Genomic DNA, 18,755 nt, shown 5'->3' on the forward strand with positions numbered 1-18,755 from the left:
TAATATGTTCCGCTCTGTGGGGGCAATTCAGACCTGGTCGCACGGCCGCGATTATCGAAAGACTGCGCGGGGTTTTTGGCCGTTGTACATGTGCGCGAGACTAATAGCTGGCCGTACGCAGGGGGATTGGCAGGAAGTAAGTGTATGTGAGAGGTAAGTAACAGCCGTTTTCATGGGAGTGCCAAGAAAAATGCAGGCGCGTCCTAGGGTGTTAGGGGAGGGGGTGCGACGTCAGCGCCAGGCCGGATAGGCCTGTATTCAGCTTAAGAATGGTATTGAACATATTCGCTGCAAATATATTCATTTGCAAGGCGAAATTTCCCTCTGGCGGGTCACCGCACACTACCGCCTATGTGGCACTCCGTAAGACTACTCAAACATTACGCAATAGGTGGAAACACAATCACACAGTGGCATCAGATTTCCCTTCTACCAATGGAACCGCCTCCTAACCACCAAATGAAAGGACATTTTGTTACACTCTGACATGGAATATGCATGATGTCAGAACCGATAACCTAGGACGAAGCTGCGCATGCTACGAGGACCCCCCCCCCCCGCCCGTAGTGATCTGTAGAGCATGCCCCTTTCACTTTAGAACAATGTTTTTTAAATGAATTCAATTGCTTCACTTTGTTTCACCCGCCTACCAATGGTGCAGTGCTCTCCGTTCCAGCCGGGACTACATTCACACTTCCCGTCTCGGCAGGTCCCATGCTCGTTGCAGCGGGGGTGGCAAGACCTCTGGTCACAGGCGGCTCCCATCCAGCCATCGTCGCACCGGCAGCTTCCTCCGATACATGTGCCGTGACCGCCGCAATCCGCTGCACAGATTTCTGTGGGACAGCAAAGACAGTCGGATACATTAGGAGACGGGAGAAAGACAGCAATCAAATGACATAAAAGGATCATGGGAAACGTTACACGTACAGCTCCGTCTGCAATAGATTCAGGAGCCAAGTGGTGACTAACAGACCTCATTAAATTACTCCAATAATTATCAGTGATAATTTCATTTACGGCATGTGGTATAGAAGGGTTACACCAGAGATGGCCCAACCGGTCCTCGGGATCTACCAACAGTCCATGTTTTTCAGGCCACCTGTGGATCTGTAGAATGTGTCGATTATGCTGGCCACACATCAGACCAACTTTCCTCCAACCATCCAACTAGTTGGTTGGATTGAATAAAAACCTGGTACTGGATAGGAGCAAATGCAACTTGTAATTTGTTTCCCAAATCAGAAAATGGACACTAACTGTCACTCAGTACATGTACTGTAGCTGGACCTATTTGGTTTAAACAATATCACTGAATGTTTTTGTCCATTCTCCTGAGTTTGTGAGCAAATTGCTTATTGGCATTTGCCCCCATACAGTACCAGATTTTCAGTCAAACCAACCAACAAATTGGTTAGAGGAAAGTTGGTCTGATGTGTGGCCAGCATTAGGAATGAATGTTTGAAAATGTGACAGTTAGTAATGACTACAGTTGTGCTCCAGCTAGGTGGTCTGGGAAATGTGACAGTTAGTAATGACTACAGTTGTGCTCCAGCTAGGTGGTCTGGGAAATGTGACAGTTAGTAATGACTACAGCTGTGCTCCAGTTGGTGGTCTGGGAAATGTGACAGTTAGTAATGACTACAGCTGTGCTCCAACTAGGTGGTCTGGGAAATGTGACAGTTAGTAATGACTACAGCTGTGCACCAGCTAGGTGGTCTGGGAATGTGACAGTTAGTAATGAGTACAGCTGTGCACCAGCTAGGTGGTCTGGGAAATGTGACAGTTAGTAATGACTACAGCTGTGCACCAGCTAGGTGATCTGGGAAATGTGACAGTTAGTAATGAGTACAGCTGTGCACCAGCTAGGTGGTCTGGGAAATGTGACAGTTAGTAATGAGTACAGCTGTGCACCAGCTAGGTGATCTGGGAAATGTGAGTGTTAGTAATGACTACAGCTGTGCACCAGCTAGGTGATCTGGGAAATGTGAGTGTTAGTAATGACTACACCTGTGCCCCAGCTAGGTGGTCTGGGAAATGTGACAGTTAGTAATGACTACAGCTGTGCACCAGCTAGGTGATCTGGTAAATGTGACAGTTAGTAATGAGTACAGCTGTGCACCAGCTAGGTGGTCTGGGAAATGTGACAGTTAGTAATGACTACAGCTGTGCACCAGCTAGGTGATCTGGGAAATGTGAGTGTTAGTAATGACTACACCTGTGCCCCAGCTAGGTGGTCTGGGAAATGTGACAGTTAGTAATGACTACAGCTGTGCACCAGCTAGGTGATCTGGTAAATGTGACAGTTAGTAATGAGTACAGCTGTGCACCAGCTAGGTGGTCTGGGAAATGTGACAGTTAGTAATGACTACAGCTGTGCACCAGCTAGGTGATCTGGGAAATGTGAGTGTTAGTAATGACTACACCTGTGCCCCAGCTAGGTGGTCTGGGAAATGTGACAGTTAGTAATGACTACAGCTGTGCACCAGCTAGGTGATCTGGGAAATGTGAGTGTTAGTAATGACTACAGTTGTGCACCAGCTAGGTGGTCTGGGGAATGTGACAGTTGGTCGACAAAGGTTGACATGGTCTAGGTCGACAAAAAGTTGACACAAGCAAAGGGTTGACATGTTAATGGTCGACATAGAAAAAGGTCAACACAAGTTTTTCATGATTTCTTTTTAAATCGACTTGTTCTTCACGTTTCCATTGGGTAAAGAGGGAGAATTTAATATGGTGCCCATATTGATGTATGTCGACATAAATACAAAAACTGTGAAACCCTGTGTCGACAATTGACATGTCGACCTTGTTGTCAACCTTTTGTCTACATCGACGTAGACCATGTCGACCTTTTTCATGTTTCAACATATTGCCTGTCAACCAATAGTGACTTTGACCTAGACACTGTCAACCCAATAATCCAGAGCCGTTCCCAATAGTAGTCCACGTGGGTAGAATATCAATAAATCAATAAAAAGTTGGAAAAACATGAAACCCCCCCCCCCCCCCCCCCAAAAATAAATAAACTGTACCGACCATTGGCATGTCAACTTTTTGACTAGGTCAACGTTTGTTAAGCATAGTCTACCTTTTACCTGTGCATGTACTAATGTATGTCAACAACATAGGTCGATATATACATTGGAATTTCGTAATTATCTATTTATTTATTTTTATATAAAAACGTATAACATGATAAATAATCTCTATGGTTAGGACAGTGCTAAAACTAAAGGTGCCCACACACTAGAACGATTTTTGGGCCGATTGGCCGATTTCCGATAAATCGGCCGATATATCGTCCGATGTTTACCGATAATCGGTCGAAAATCGGTCGATTTTTGTCCGATATGCGCTCCCGTGGATCTTTAGCTGAATCTTCTGATCTTACGTGCTGCATGAAAGATCAGAAGATTTAACAAAAGATCCATAGGAACGCACACGGGATCTTAAGAAAAATCTGTGGTAAAGATGTGCGCTTGCCTGAAATCTTTGGTCCAGGACAGGCAAAAGATTTGAAGGCTAATTTATGCGCACATCTTACGATCACAGATCTTTCTAGTGTGTGGGCACCTTAAGGTAATTTGTATCCAGCATGGTATTGGGAAGGTCAGAACCCAGCAGGTAACCAACGTCGGCAGGTGCATATGCAACAAGTGATGGCGGGGAGCCATGGGCCCGGGGGATTGGACAGAACAGGGACCATGCGCTTGCTAGCAGTATCTACCATCATCCTGCATGCACAGACAACATCGCTGATGACCCGCGGGAGCGCGCATCGTTACTGCATACATGCTAGTCCAGCGGTCCCCAACCTGGGGTACTTGTACCCCTGGGGGTACGCTGAAGACAGGTTGGGGGGTACTTGAACATAATCTTGGTAATGGCGGAAGAAATCTCCCATGGCCATGGAGACTAGCCACATTGCGTGGTTCCGTCTGCAGGTTCATCAGCAACTCCTCATGCTCTTGCCCGACCACCAATCCGCTGGTGGCCACCAGCGCTGCCCTCAGACATCAGCGATCACCTGCCCCTCGCTGACACGGGTGAAGGAAGAAGAAGAAGCAGCGGCATTAATTCTACAGGAGTTAGCGGGAACCTCGGAGACCATGCACCATACCTCCCAACTGTCCTGTTTACCGTGGAAGCATCCCGGTTTTCAGGGACGTTCCCGCGTTCCTCGCGGGGCCGGCAGTGTCCTGCAGTGGGGGGTCAGTTGGGAGTCCCACTGTCACTGGCTGAGCAGCGCTAAATAACTGCACACTACTCCTCCGCTACTCCTTAATATAAGGACATGCATAACACTCCCTTCCACTCAAATCAAGGGGTACGAGAGAGAAAAAAAGTCTGGGAACCGCTGCGCTAGGCGACATGCATGGAAAATATTGTTAACAAATGGTCTAATGTGTACGCACCTTTGTTCTTTATGGCAATAGTTACTGAAGGCATCATAACGAGCTTTCAATCACAAGTACGAGAGCTGGGGTTTTTATATAATACATATATAAACAGTATATAAAACTATAGTACCGATTGCCTCAGAGAATCCAGGAAGTGAGCGGAGGGTTACAATAACTCAGATGGGAAAGCGGCAGAAAAAGATACATTTAGAAACCTTTTAATCAGTCGATACACTGCGGAAGACCACGACATATAGAACATTCTGTAACAACATATTGATACAATGCAGGAAAAAACCTGGAGAACCTTAGCACTTATCTCCAAAAGAAGTTTGGTGGGACAAGAATGAGAGTTACACATCAATACCTCTCCATACTCATTGTGACAGAGAATTCCTGTAGCGCACTAATCCTTACTGACAATAAGAATCTTATAAGCAGATTACAAAAAAGAAAATGGGGTGGAGGGGGACAGAGAGGGAGAGTGAGGACAGACGTAGATTCTGAAGGTCTCCCATGATTGATTCGCCTATTTATTGTCTAATTCTGTCACACTAGAGCTTTTGTGCCAGGCAAATCCAAAGCAGAGGCTGGGGGGGGGGGGGGGGGGGGGGGGGGGGGAAGGGCGGCGAATCGTCTTCCGCAGAATGTTACAGAAGTCATATTTAATTAAAAACTGGTTAAGTGTGAAAACAATGCAGGAATAAATGACTGATAATGCAGTTGAGTGCGGCAAAGGTCTGGTTTATAGCCTGCTAACCTGCCATCGCGACTGAATTCCATTAATTTGATTTTTTTTTCCCTCCCACATTCGATGTCCTCAGCAGAGATTATTTTGCCTGTCTACTCTAAAAGCTTGCGCTGTCAGTTCCTGAAAATCTCGGCCCTTATTCTGGTTCACTCGCAAAGGCAAATTCCTTCTCAAATGGACAAAACCATGTGCACTGCAGGTGGGGCAGATGCAACATGTGCAGAGAGAGTTAGATTTGGGTGAGTCATTTTGTTACTGTGCAGGGTAAATACTGGCTGCTTTATTTTTTAACTGCAATATAGATCTCACTTTGAAGTAAAACCCCACCCAAATCTAATTCTCTCTGCACAGGTTACATCTGCCCCCCCCTGCAGTGCAGAATGGTTTTGCCCATTTGAGAAGGAATTTGCATTTGCGAGTGAACCAGAATAAGGGCCCTTTGTATTGCACAGCAGAAACGGGAGGAGGAAACGTTAATTTTGTTTTAACAATCTAGAAGTTATGATGGACTACATAAACCAATTAAATGAAGATTATGGTCACAAATGATAAATAACGGAATAAAACATGTTAGGCTATCAGGATTACATCATATTAAATATAAAAGGCTAATTACTCCTCACCTCTATGAGGTAAAGTACCGCCACTGAGGACTAGAGGCCACTCGACGGACCAAATAACTCTTTTGTTTGCTAAAGGAGGTCATAACAGAAAGCGAAAGCAATTTTGGCAGGGACACTGGCCGGTTTCAAGCTTTCTGGATATAGAGAGAGAGGGTGCTGTGAAGACAGAGATTGGAGGTAGGAGAAGATAGGGGACTGGGGTGGGATGGAGAGTTTGTGGGCTAAACCCCCCCCCAGGATGTGCCAGTGTTATTTCATAAGCCCAGCGTTATGCAGTCACATGCACTTTTATTACTTTATTCCGTTCTGTACGTTGTTTCTGCTCAGCAGCAGGCCCCGTCCTCTCTCATGTCTGGTCTCCTTGCATTTCAAAGGCTCAGATTAGATCACCCAGCCCTATCTTTGGCGCAGCTCGTAGCATTTACACTTGCGGATCGAAAAAGAGCGAACACGCTCCCCTATTATCTGCCAGGACTTTGGTGACATTTAGAGATAATTCTGCAAAGTTTGTTTAAAATTGCCCTAACTTAAGAAGAAAAACTCCAATTGCATTTCCACTGAACGGCTCGTGCCTTTATATCAAGTATCTACAGCAGGCTGCTTTCCCCGGCAATTCAATTCTCTCTTATTAGTGTTGACCTGATTAGTTTAGAAACAGTCTACTGGGATTCAGAGAGATAATGAGATAACAACAGACAATAGGCTCTTAAGAACTAAACTTTGCAAAAAACACAGCTTAGTTAACTCGTTCTGCCCATTTCGTGGGTGCGATTGCCTTGCTCCTTCTATTTCATACATTCACTGACAACCGGATGCATGTTTGACAACTTCCATTGTAGCAGATGGCTAGTACGGGGATGACCTGTCATAAGGGGGCGCTAGAGGCCTTCTCAGAGTATTTATCGAAGCCCGGAGTATCGGATGAAGTACCAATCAATCAGCCTGCAAATGGACGGTTAGGAGCAGGGCCGTAGAGAGCTGCATTGGGGGTGTGGCCTAAATGGGAGGCGTGGCTACAGCATAATGTTATTTTCTCAGCGCCTTCGTCAACTTGCCCGATACAGAACGGACGTGTTTCATTGGACTAATCGCTGATGTCAACCTCATTTTAAAGGACCCACATGGTGGAAAGTTGTCCAAATTGCAATAATACAATGGGCCAGATGTACTAAAAGAGTGAAAAAGTACCAGCCAGTCAGCTCCTAATTGTCATGTCACAGACTGGGTTTGAAAAATGACAGTAAGGAGCTGATTGGCTGGTGGATTACCACTCTCCATTTTATCACGTTTCAATGCTGAGAACATTTCGACCAATGCGTGCAGCTAGTTTTAACTCCCTGCAACTACTCAAATTTTATTTTCTTCAAGTAAAATGGGATTAAGGATGGGTTTGTTGCCCATGGAGACGGTCCGTTTCTTCTGTTTCCATAGCAGTTTCTTTTAGTCTTATTCCCATTGGGACGTGAAACCTCTATTACAAAAAAAAAACAAAAAAAAATCCACTTATATTCTAAAAATGTGCTAGACATATCTAGACGCATTTATATATATATAACCTTCCATTTAATAAAAAAAAATTAAAGCCCAGGGACCACGGCAGAATGAGTCACGTAACGCGAGTCTATAAATCCATAAGTGACGCGCGGCCGCAGTTTGATCTACTGCTAAGTATATGACAAATATTCAATATTTCATTAATTATCCACATTGCCTCATGAAGTGACAATGAACCGACTCTTCCTGTGTGTTCAAACACACATCTGTGTATTTAATAAACTGTAATCTCAGCCTTGTCTTCCTAAATCAATAAGACAGCGTTTATTGAACGGTGGAAGAAAAAAAACAAAAAAAAAAACAAAAAAAACCCCCATCTCTAACGAAGGGACGTCCAAGTTTGCACATTTTCAAAGAGAGGTTTCCTGTGGAGCAGACCGGTTGCCAGGGGCGAGAGTTGCCTTTTGACCTTCTTCCACATCAAGATCTGGAAAAAGCACTTGTCCTTTGGCAGTTATCACAAGGGGCCAATACAGCTCAGAAGACGCTGGGTCTGTAAAGAGGTTTCCAGCTTTTACAAGGCTCCAGAAGGAGGCCTTGCTTTTCCCATTAAAGTCACAGATTGCACATTTGACCTCTGACAAGATGGTGAAAACGCGCTCAATGGCCGAGGATTAAGGAAAAGCTAAAAATACAAAAGTCCCCCAAGCGAGCCGGCTGTGAGAGGCTGTGTCAGTGCACCGGACAGGTTCCTTTATCTCCGTGCACAGAGCCTATTCATTAGGCCAGGGGTCTGGGAGGTTCATTGTACAGTGCGGTCTGCAGTTTGCTTGTTCTACTTCCCACAGTGGTCATTGCGGACTAATACTCTAGTGCGCGCCCATGTAACACGAGTATAAACAATATAAAAAAGTACAATAAATATTTTGGTGGGTGGAATGGAACAAGATGGCGGCTCTGACTGAAATGACAAGATGGGGAATGGTCACATGACCAGTAGATGTATGAAGCAGTGCTAAGGGAGGAGAAGTGGACCATGGCAACCAATAAGCTGCTCTGTATAATTTATATTATAAATTAGCAAAGTATGGTCTGTATTTCAGCACTGATCTGCAGAAACACCACAGAAGACAGCAGCATCCCAGGAAGGGAAGAGGAACTGCACGTGTTTTGAAAGTTTCAGGTATGCCAGAATAGTCACCAAATAACCGATCAGACAGCACCGATTACAATCACAGGCGCTACGATATTTAGGTATCTCCGTTACCAAACAAAAGACATGATATCATTTATATATATTAGGATTCAGTCAAAAGGCTAAAAATACAAAACAATATGGCTTCCGCTCCTAGAATAGAATTAGCGCAATCTGCAGCAGTTGATAAATACACGTTAACCAGGTGTTTTCATTCAGGAAGAAAGACTCTTTCTTTACAAGAAATAATAATAATAATAATTCCGGATGCTTACACAAAGCGTATAACAAGTAAATCGCCTTTTCTTTTCCTTTGAAATAATTACATTTCTTCTCTGCCATTAAAGTCTGTTTTTCCGCCGTTATTAGGAAGTACATTGGTCCGACCAATTTAGCGCCATTACGCGCTGTGTTCTGTAAATGTAATTCTCATCCACAGAGATGGGGGCGGAGGCTCACAGATGTGACTTTCGCTGTGTGCGCGGTATAACCGCCGGCCGGCAGCTCCAGCCCTGTAAGCTGACAGTACGGACCATCTGTTACTTTACTTTCCATGAGAGTTGACTGTTAAGGTTTTTCCTCTTAGAAGATGCACAGTCAGTAACCGAGCAGCAAGGAAAGGCCGTGTTTCCGATTTTCATCTTCACCCCATTCATGGGTCGGCCGCTGAAGTTTGATAGGTCTTAAGTCGACACAAGAAATAGGTGGACGTGGCTAAGGTCAACAGGGTTGGAAGGTCGACAAAAGCATTAGGTCAACAACAGGAAGGTTGACAGTCGAAAGATCGATATGCGTTATTCATGTTTTTTTGTCCTGAATGTTGACATAGTCCACGGTCAAAGTGTACTGCGCTCGCCATGCTTCGGGAATGGTGCTTTGCTGCGGGCGGCACCCTATTTTACTCTCCCACCGGATTCAGTATTGAATCCCGGCGGTCGGGATCCCGGCATTCAGAATCCCGACGCCGGAATCCCGACAGCCGAAATGCCGACAAGGGGGGGACGTGGATCGCCCCCCCCTTGCGGGCTCGCTGCGCTCGCCATGCAGCGGGCCCGGTGCCTCGCTACGCTCTGCCCGCTATTTTATTCTCCCTCCAGGGGTGTCGTGGACACCCCAGGAGGGAGAAAGTGTCGGCATTTCGGCGGTCGGGATTCCGGCGTCGGGATTCTGAACGCCGGGATCCCGACCGCCGGGATCTTAACTGCATCCCCTCCCACCACGTCGTAGTGGATGGTAGAATATGAAATACCGCGTCAGCACTAAAAAGTGAAAAACTCATGTTGACCTTCTCATTGTTGACATAAGGCTTGTGTCGACGTTGCAAAAAAATTCACAACACAGACACCGACCTGGAATTCATTTTTGGGTCAACATACACTACAAACTAGGGCTCGTGACCCTACACCTGGGGGTGTAAAGCTTCCAAAAATGAATAGAGGTGATGTTGCTGATAGCAACCAATCAGATTCTGGCCCTTATTCTGGTCTGATCGCACGGTCCAGTATATTTGCAAGGGCATCGATGGTGGGAGTATGCGCAGGGTCATTTCTGCGCATGTGTATACGCCGGGAGCGTGCGCCCACGGAAAACAGATTGTTCGCCGGGCGCACGCACCCAAGTGTGCGGGTGGTGGGTGGAAACCTTAGATGTGCATGCGCCTTCCACATCATTCGATGGTCAACCACCATCGAATGATGTGGGTGTCGTCCCGTCCCCCCCCCCCCCCCGCGCAGGTTGCGGATGGATGTTTATGTTAAACATCCATCCGCAGCCAGTGCGTGCGAACACACTTTGGGAATGGGTGGCGGCCAGGCCACCAATCACAAGACAGGGTTTGATGGACTCGCAAGGCTGTGAATTCGAAGCAGCCAGAATATCCCCCTCAGCCTACCATTCCTCTCTTGAACCCTAGCATATGATAAGGGGTAACGGATTGGTACGCTATGGGCCTTTATCGCACAATTTTGGGCCAATAAATCGTGTGATATCATTTGTCAATTTCCGATCTGATCCATGGCCCCATCTGCCCGCAAGGCGATTGGGATGCCATTATTATAATCCATGCGGTATAAAACCCAGGTATCCACCCCCCCCCCTGCATCTCATCTCCGGGTTCTTTTATACAAGGCAGACCTGCGACCTTACAGCCCGGGGTTGGCGGTTCTCTCTATTCTGCTGGAATATTAAGTAGAGAACCTCTGCTATCTCTGGGGGACATGATGCCTCCTCTGGAGATCTTCACACCCTTCTAAATTAAATGTTTTAACACGAGAGGAGGTGTGCGTGTCAGTGTACGTGTCCCCTCCAGCGCCTCATGAATGTAACATGAGAATTTATTTATAAAGTTTGGAGACCTCTGACCCCCCCCCCCCCTCCCCTCGGGGGGGCTTCTGCCTCATCACAAATGTTGTCTGATCAATGAGATTTGACAGTGTCTGGAAAGATACATTAGAGACACAGTAGGAATGCCAGCACGCGGCTGCTGCCGGCGGCTGGAGTTTATCCATCAATGATTATATAAAAGACAGTATCATATTTAAAATCTGTTTAGTCAACTGGAAGGATTGTGCTTAGGCGACTGGACGGTGAGCTGAGGATTCTGGGTCAGCAAACATGGCAGCTGTCATGATGGTTTGCAACGGGCCCTCAAAACCACAGAGAAAGCCGGACTGGGTGGAAACAGCCAGCTATTGCTCTGCTGCAAGGATCAGTATGCTATAATGTACAGTAAGCAAGGCTGGCGGTCACTATGCACAGGTCACTAAATAGGTCTGAATTAAAGGGTCAACTGGTTCCAGACAGTCAATAGACCGACACCAAACTTTCAACGCGCACAAGGTCAACAAAAGCAATATGTCACATGAAAAGGTCAACATGCGTTGCCCACAGCAACCAACCAGATTCTGTCATTTTCTAGGATGTAATAGAGAAATGATAGACCAAATCTGATTGGTTGGTATGGGCAACATCACCTCTTTTCAGATTTAGAAGCTTAAGTAAATTTACCGCTATGGGGGGTAATTAAACGGGACTCCAACTGTCGGAAAGTCCAGACAATCGGAATCCCAGGCTTTTTTCGGTTCTTCCAACTATAACTCGATCGCCGGGATTCAATGTTCTGGCTGTCGAGTGTCGGAAAGTCTGCGGATTGGCGGAAAAAGTCTGTAAATTCGACAACCCGCGGCTGTTTCCCACAAAACAGATCCGACTTTTTAAAAAGTCGGAACCGACAGCCTTGTCACTAACGGCAGCATTGAAAAGGTGAGTGACGACATTTCCCCCCGTCGGGAAATTTCTGATTGGTTGCTATGGGCAACATTCCATGTTCTATAGAACTCCCATCCTAGTAAATAAACATTAAAGGAAGAAATCCCCAGTGTTCTAGATCAGAGCTCCCATACATGTACTGTGTATAGACTTATCATTGTACAAATGTGGCATTTACCAAATAAATACAAACCAATAACATTTTCTGGAATTGGGGGACTTGCCCTGTTCCTCTTGTTTATGAAGCACTTTATAATAAAAGGTGACCTTACCTATAGAGCAGTCATGGCCGGTCCAGTTGGGGTCACAGGTGCAGACGCCCGTCTCAGCCTGGAGCGTTCCGTGTCCGGAGCACTGGTCCAAGCAGGTGGCTCGGGGATTCTCGCAGCTCGTTCCACCCCAGCCGACAGCGCAGTGACACACCCCTTGCACGCACACGCCTCGCCCGGAGCAAGTGGGGTCCATGCAGTCCACTGAAACAAGGATTGTGACCGTAGTTAGACCACTACCTTATATTCAAACATAAGCAACCAAAAAGAAATTTGCTAGACCAGTCTGATCAGAGAAAGATGATGCTTGGTATAAAAGTCACTGCTTGGTACATGCTAAGAATTACATTGCATCTAGTGACACGGCATGCCCTGCTTTATCTTACTTTACTTGTGTCTATATATGAAATTAAAACCTACTACGCTACTAAATAAAATAAAAAACGAATGGTTAGTGAGGCAGAATTTGGTACATTTGGTCTAGCAGGGGCCCTGTACTGTATCTCTGCAGCAACCTATCAGATCTCAGCTGTCATTTCTGAAATGTGACTTCACGATGAAAGCAAAGCCCTGATTAGCCTTCAGTGGTTTTACCCCTAAGTGTGCCCTAATTCTTATTATTTTCACACACATTCCTGTGCGGCAAACATCTGTGATGCAGCAAAAGAGGGAGCGAGTTCCACCCACTGTATTTTATTTTATTTTTTTTGTCCAGGGAAAACACTGCAGAAAATCTGGATGCTAAGCTGGAATGTAGGACTGAAGCTTCCGTTGGTATCGGGAGGGAGGGAGAAGCCAGCTAGCGGAATCCTGTGTATACCACGGCAGATGGGATGAACATAGCAAGCAGGAAGCATCTAACAGATGACAAGCAGCGAGGGCACTGCCATTAATCATATACTCTGAAGGTCAATGGCAAAAAGAGAGACTGACTTTAGAAAGGGTCTCCATGCAGCCTCACGCAGTCAAAATTAGGAGCCTGGAATGTCCATGTCGGGGCCCCCCCATTTATCATAATCCTACGTACATTTTTCCTGTTCAAATGAAGACCCTTCAAAAGATGCCTCTTACAATGGGCACTTTTAATCCCCCCCTACTCAGTGAAATGGTTCTCGGGCTGCTTTATCTATTGCAGGATTTGGGAGCGGATTAGAGGTTGTACGGCCATTGTTGGCATTTGTTCCTTGGTGGGTCAGTGGACCGTAGCTGATTTTTGGGGTGAACGCTTGGAAAAGGGGAAATTCAATTCCGTTTCACAAGAGTGGCGGATCAGGGTGAGCGTTCTCCTCGTGGCACAGCTATAAACAGTAAAGTTTGATCACAGCGCTTCAACATGGATCGTTCCACTTTTTTTAAGGCCATATTGCGGTTGGCAAGGGGAAGCCAGGGCCCAAAAGGAAACTGCGTGAGACTAATAATCGCAGTGAAATTTAGACGCAAAGCAAAAGGTCAACACTAGGTTGATATTGACAAAAAAACGGTTGACGTGAGAAAGAGCTATGAGCGAATGTTGCTGTAATCGGACACGTTATTCTGAACTGTATGGGGAAAATTAAAGATAACAGCCTCCCCGTACGGTCCAGATACAGGACAACCTCTTACAGCCATGGAAACTAGATAACAATGTTATGTGCTTGTACCTTCTTCACAGTTCTCGCCCTTGTATCCAGGGTTGCAGATGCAGGTCCCAATAATGCAGGTGCCATGGTTACTGCAGGTCACGTCAATGCACTGATTTGTGGGAACATCACATTCTGCCCCTTTCCAGCCGCTGTGGCAAAGGCACCTCCCTTTCATGTACTGTCCGTTACCACTGCACAGCACCGGGCAGGATGCTAGAAGGAGAAATGGCAAGGTTAGCTTCAGCAGCAATCCTTACCTTAATGTCATCACCCCCCATTACCAGGAAAATGCCCCACATGTAACAGCTTTCTGTCTAGGTGTATATTTACATCAAATCTCTGTTCTACTGGGGGACCCTGCTACTTCCACTGTATAAATCTAATGTCGCTGCCCTGTCACACACAGCCCAGTCCTCACGGACACATTACTCTTCTTCTGATATACTCTGTGCTGCTGGGGACCCTGCTCCTCCGACTATATAACTCTCAGGCCAGTATTCAATGAGAAAAATTCGCTGTGATTTCTGGAGAGTTTGTGCTTTTCACGCGGTGGAGAGAGGTTTTTTTTCTCCAAAGGCGAGCCACCCTATTCAATGTGAAATATTCTCCGTCTTTCTAAGTGATTCTCGCCGTCTCTCTCCGTGTAGAAATTCTCCATCTTTTGATGGAGAGCAGGAATGTGAACTTTTAAACTAAAAGGGTGTTTTTTTTAATTTTGGTGTAAAAAAATCAGGTTTTTTTTTCTGTGAAGGGCCATGTTATTTTTATTCATGTGCCTATAGCACATGAATATATATTTAATTTAAAAAAAAATATTTTTTTACAATTTTTTTTTTTTTTTTTTACACAGTGCAGCCAGCAGGGGGCCGGAGCGCTCGAGCCGCTCATTAGATATTCATATATTCACTGCACCCGAAGCACGTTCGGGTACAGTGAATACTGGGTCCCCCGCTGGCTATAGGGGGGGCAGCCTGTGCTGCCTGGGTCCCGGGGAGCCCTGCTCCCCTCCCCATATCCCCTGCAGCAGCCAAGAGAGACTTTAATCTCTCTTGGCTGCTACGTCCCCCGGCTCCCTGACAGCTCCCTGCCGCGGACGCTCGTCCGCTGCAGGGGTTAAGACTCGCCGCGAGTGGCGGCGAGTCTTTAACACGTTGAATAGTGGGAGCAGGAGGCTCCGGAACACGGAGAGTGCATGGCGAGAGAAAAAATCTCTCGCCATGCACGGAGAACATTTCTCATTGAGGAGTATTCAATGTTTTTTGAGAGTCTGGCTCACCGCTCACTGTTCTGTGTCCCTGTGATCTCGCTGAAGTGCTCACCACTTTTTCTTATCTCCTCATTTCTGGCTTCCTCAGTATTCAACGTGTGTCCAGCTCACTGACCCCTTTTGCGAACTTAGCATAATTATGCGAGTTCAAATGGGAGAGCTGTAACTGGAGACTTCTGTTATCTCCTGCTCTGTGAGCTGGTCAGACTGGGATATTCTCAGCAGCGTGTTCCTCACATTTGTGGACTTGTATTTTTTTACAAAGGTTTAGAAAGGTAAATGTTTTGTTCAGTATTTATTTTACAACAAATGGCTGTGTGACTATTTTAATTGGGTTTGTGCAGGGTGTATTTTGTTCTGTTTGGCCTTTATCCTTGTGTTGTGCTTTTAGCATTGTTTCTTTGCCCTGTGTTTTTATTTAATTTATTTTATAATTGTTAGTGTGTTTAAAAGCCTGTTTGGGGGTTAGGTGAGGAAGCATGGGAAATTACTAGGAGCATTCCAAAATGATTTCTTATTGGTTACCATTAAAATAACTTATTAATTCCAAATAAATTAATATAGAAGTACAGCATTATGGCACTTGCAATAAATACATTAGAGTACATTTTTTTTAATTTATAAGCCATAAAAAACAAAAAAAATAACAACTTTAACAAAGATAGTCCTACAGTTCACCTAAAAAAGATGCCGAGGGAAAAATGGTGAACTGCTGTAAAAAAAGAAACCAGCAGGACTCGCAATTTGTGCATTGAATACACTTTTGGAGAGAGACACTAAAATCCCCATTGAACAGAAATGGTGAGAAGTGAAGGGTGAACTGAGTTAGCTTCGCAAAATATTTTTGGAGAAGCAACAGAGCTGAATAGAGGGAAGCACAAAATAGGAGAGAAAAGTTCACCACTCTCCAAAAAACATGCACTCTCACCGTTTTTTACAGCGACATAGGAGCATTGAATACATGCCATTGAATACTGGCCTCAGTCTGTGGCTTCCTGCTGCGTCCATTCCCCTCCTCACATCATGTCACTGCCCCTGTCACATGCATTCATGTCCTCACTGACACATCACTCATCTCTTGATATACTCTGTGCTGCTGGGGACCCTGCTCCTCCCACTATATAACTCTCAGTCTGTGGCTTCCTGCTGCCCCCATTCCCCTCCTCACATCATGTCACTGCCCCTGTCACATGCAGCCCTGTCCTCACTGACACATCACTAATCTCCTGATATACTCTGTGCTGCTGACAGACCCTAGTCATACAAATAATAAAAAATATATTTTTTTAAATTAAATATATATTCATGTGCTTACAGCACATGAATAAAAATAGAATGCCCCTCCTCAGAATAAAATTCCTGATTTTTTGACACCAAATGTAAAAAACAAAACACTTTATTTTAAAAGTTCACATTCCACTTCACCATAAAAAGATAGCGATTGCTACTCGGTGAATCATGGCGAAAAAAACCTTCAAATGTATTCGCCATGTGGTCATTGAATAGGGTGATTCACCGTTTTAGTCAAAAATTCGCCAAACAGCACAAATTCGCCATAAAAACATGGCGAATCAGGCTCATTGAATACCGCCCATTGTGTTTACTGATAACAAGCAACATCGCATCTTCAACAGAACTCCCATCTTAGTAAATAAGCCCCATAATTTTTCCAGATAAATAGGTGTAAGATTTACTCTGTCACAAAAATCATGGCCCTCCACTGTGGCACGTAGGGTTACCACCTTCCAGAAAAGTCGGGTCTTAATTATCAGATGACCTGGAGTAATCCCAGATGGGTGGTAACCTTAGAGGCACAGCCTGTGACAGAAATATGGTAGCATGCATTGAACACCCAAGATACATGGGTCACATTTAAAGTAAAAGATAAGGTTTCCGCACCTCTTCCACAGTCTGGCCCAAGAAAACCCAGAAAACAGTGGCAGTTTCCAGACACGCATTCCCCATTTCCATAGCAGTTACTGGGACAGTCATCCACGGATTCTGGGGGGAAAAAAAACATAACACAGATTTACAGGACTGGTACTAACAGAGCCGGAACCATCGGCCCCAATATTATAACTTGCTACGATGATTATAGTGCACCAAATCGATTTTCCCTCAGATGAAAATGATGGTAATAGTCAACCATGTTTAATATGTTTCTTTATGGGTATTTTTTTTGATGATGCTCAATGACGGCAGCCATGTTGTGGCCTGACACAAACTGACTAAAACTGCGGCCTACCAATGCTCTAGGAGCCAGTAACTTCGCTGAGGTAATTTCTGCAGGGGATCCATGTCGACATAGACACCAAAAACATGCAAAGAAAAGTGTAGACTTTTCCCTGTGTAGACCTTTTGCTTTTGTCAATGGGAACCTATTGCGGGTTTGACCTTTTCACCGTCGTATGATGTAATGTATTAAAGTGTGAGTTTTTAAAAGTAAGGGGTGTTGCCCATAGCAACAAATCAGATTCTAACTATTGGCCTCTAGAAGGGATAAATTGACTAAAGCTTCTAAAAATGCCCCTAGCAACCAATCAGATTCTACCATTTTCTAGGATGCAACAGAGAAATGATGGGCAGAATCGGATTGGTTGCTATGGGCAAAATCACCTCTTTTTTAGAAGCTTTAGTAAATATACCCTGTAGAACAGGCATGGCCAAACTATGTTGTGAAACTACACGTCCCAGCATGCCTTGCCATAGCTTTAGCATTTCCTAATATTAAAACTGTGGCAGGGCATGATGGGACTTGTAGTTTCAAAAAACAGCTGGAGGGCCACAGTTTAGACATGCCTGCTGTAGAATCTAATTGGTTGCTATGGACAGGTAGGAGCTGATTGGTTGTTGGTTTATCACTCTCCATTTTATCACTTTTAAAGGCTTAGTACATCATAAGGTAATAAAATTGCAGTTCGCTGATTGGCTGGTGCGTTATCTCCAATCACTTTATCTCAAAGCTTAGTACATAGAATATAGTTAGAAGCTGATCTCTCTCCCAGTCAATACAAAGGGATGCAGTCAATACACAGACAGTCAGGGAGCCAGCTGACGGACTCCTGGCGCTGTAATTCAAACTGCTGGGTTAATTTTGTTGGGAGCCAATTAACCCACCAGTATATTTTTGGATTGTGGCAGGAAACCGGAGCACCCGGAGGAAACCCACGCAAGCACGGGGAGAAAATACAAACTCCACACAGATAGGGTCATGGTATCGAAGCCATGACCACAGTGCTGTGAGGCAGTAACGCTAACCATTACACCGTCCGTGCGCGCAGCTTGTGGGCAGACATGCGTATAGTACAACCAAATTACTGTATCGGCCCCAGTGCACCTTAAGCCGGCATTAGCGTCTTCATTGGAGAGGTCAGTTGATAGGAAACAGAAAGACAGCCGTCTCCCCCCAGCACTTCTGATCCTAATCGCCTGTGAACCCCTTATCCCACACTGAAGAGTTACTAAGTCCATGCACAGCCTAACGGCACACATGGTAAATATTGCTATTTAAAGCGACGTCTTGCATTTGTCTTTCTCGAGACCTTGACTTTGCATTTAAGTGGCTCCTGACAGACAAATGAAACATGTTCCACCAATTCAGATGAAATACGGGGAAAACGTAATGCTCCGGCAACAAGGCAATAATCTCCCCCCTATTAGGACATTTAGTGCAAATCCGAAAATCTGCCCATAATATTTAACATATGCTTTTTACAGGAACGACTGCTAAGCTTCAGGTGACTGAGAACGCCGCGTACAAACAGCCCAGCGACTCTGCTGCTCAGAGATATGGCCGGTGCCTTGTTCAGGCCTCTGAAGTGGGATCGTAGCCTCTTTTAGAGGAGTGATCGCTTTTCAAGATTG

At 45.3% G+C, this 18,755-nt stretch overlaps 1 protein-coding gene across 19 annotated transcripts in view; it reads right to left on the reverse strand.

Moving 5' to 3' along the window:
* TENM4 (teneurin transmembrane protein 4) overlaps positions 1 to 18,755 on the reverse strand; it is a 929,900-nt gene that overhangs the window by 87,011 nt on the left and 824,134 nt on the right. For all 19 annotated transcript variants that reach the window (XM_083170223.1, XM_083170225.1, XM_083170235.1 and 16 more), the window contains 4 exons: positions 16,791 to 16,892; positions 13,643 to 13,837; positions 12,006 to 12,206; positions 651 to 836 (listed from right to left, as the gene is read on the reverse strand). In XM_083170223.1, the coding sequence (XP_083026349.1) occupies positions 651 to 836; positions 12,006 to 12,206; positions 13,643 to 13,837; positions 16,791 to 16,892 (684 nt within the window). The remainder of the gene's footprint in view (positions 1 to 650; positions 837 to 12,005; positions 12,207 to 13,642; positions 13,838 to 16,790; positions 16,893 to 18,755) is intronic.

Source organism: Crinia signifera, chromosome 2 (genome assembly GCF_055691185.1).
Source record: "Crinia signifera chromosome 2, ASM5569118v1, whole genome shotgun sequence".
Classification (NCBI taxonomy): domain Eukaryota; kingdom Metazoa; phylum Chordata; class Amphibia; order Anura; family Myobatrachidae; genus Crinia; species Crinia signifera.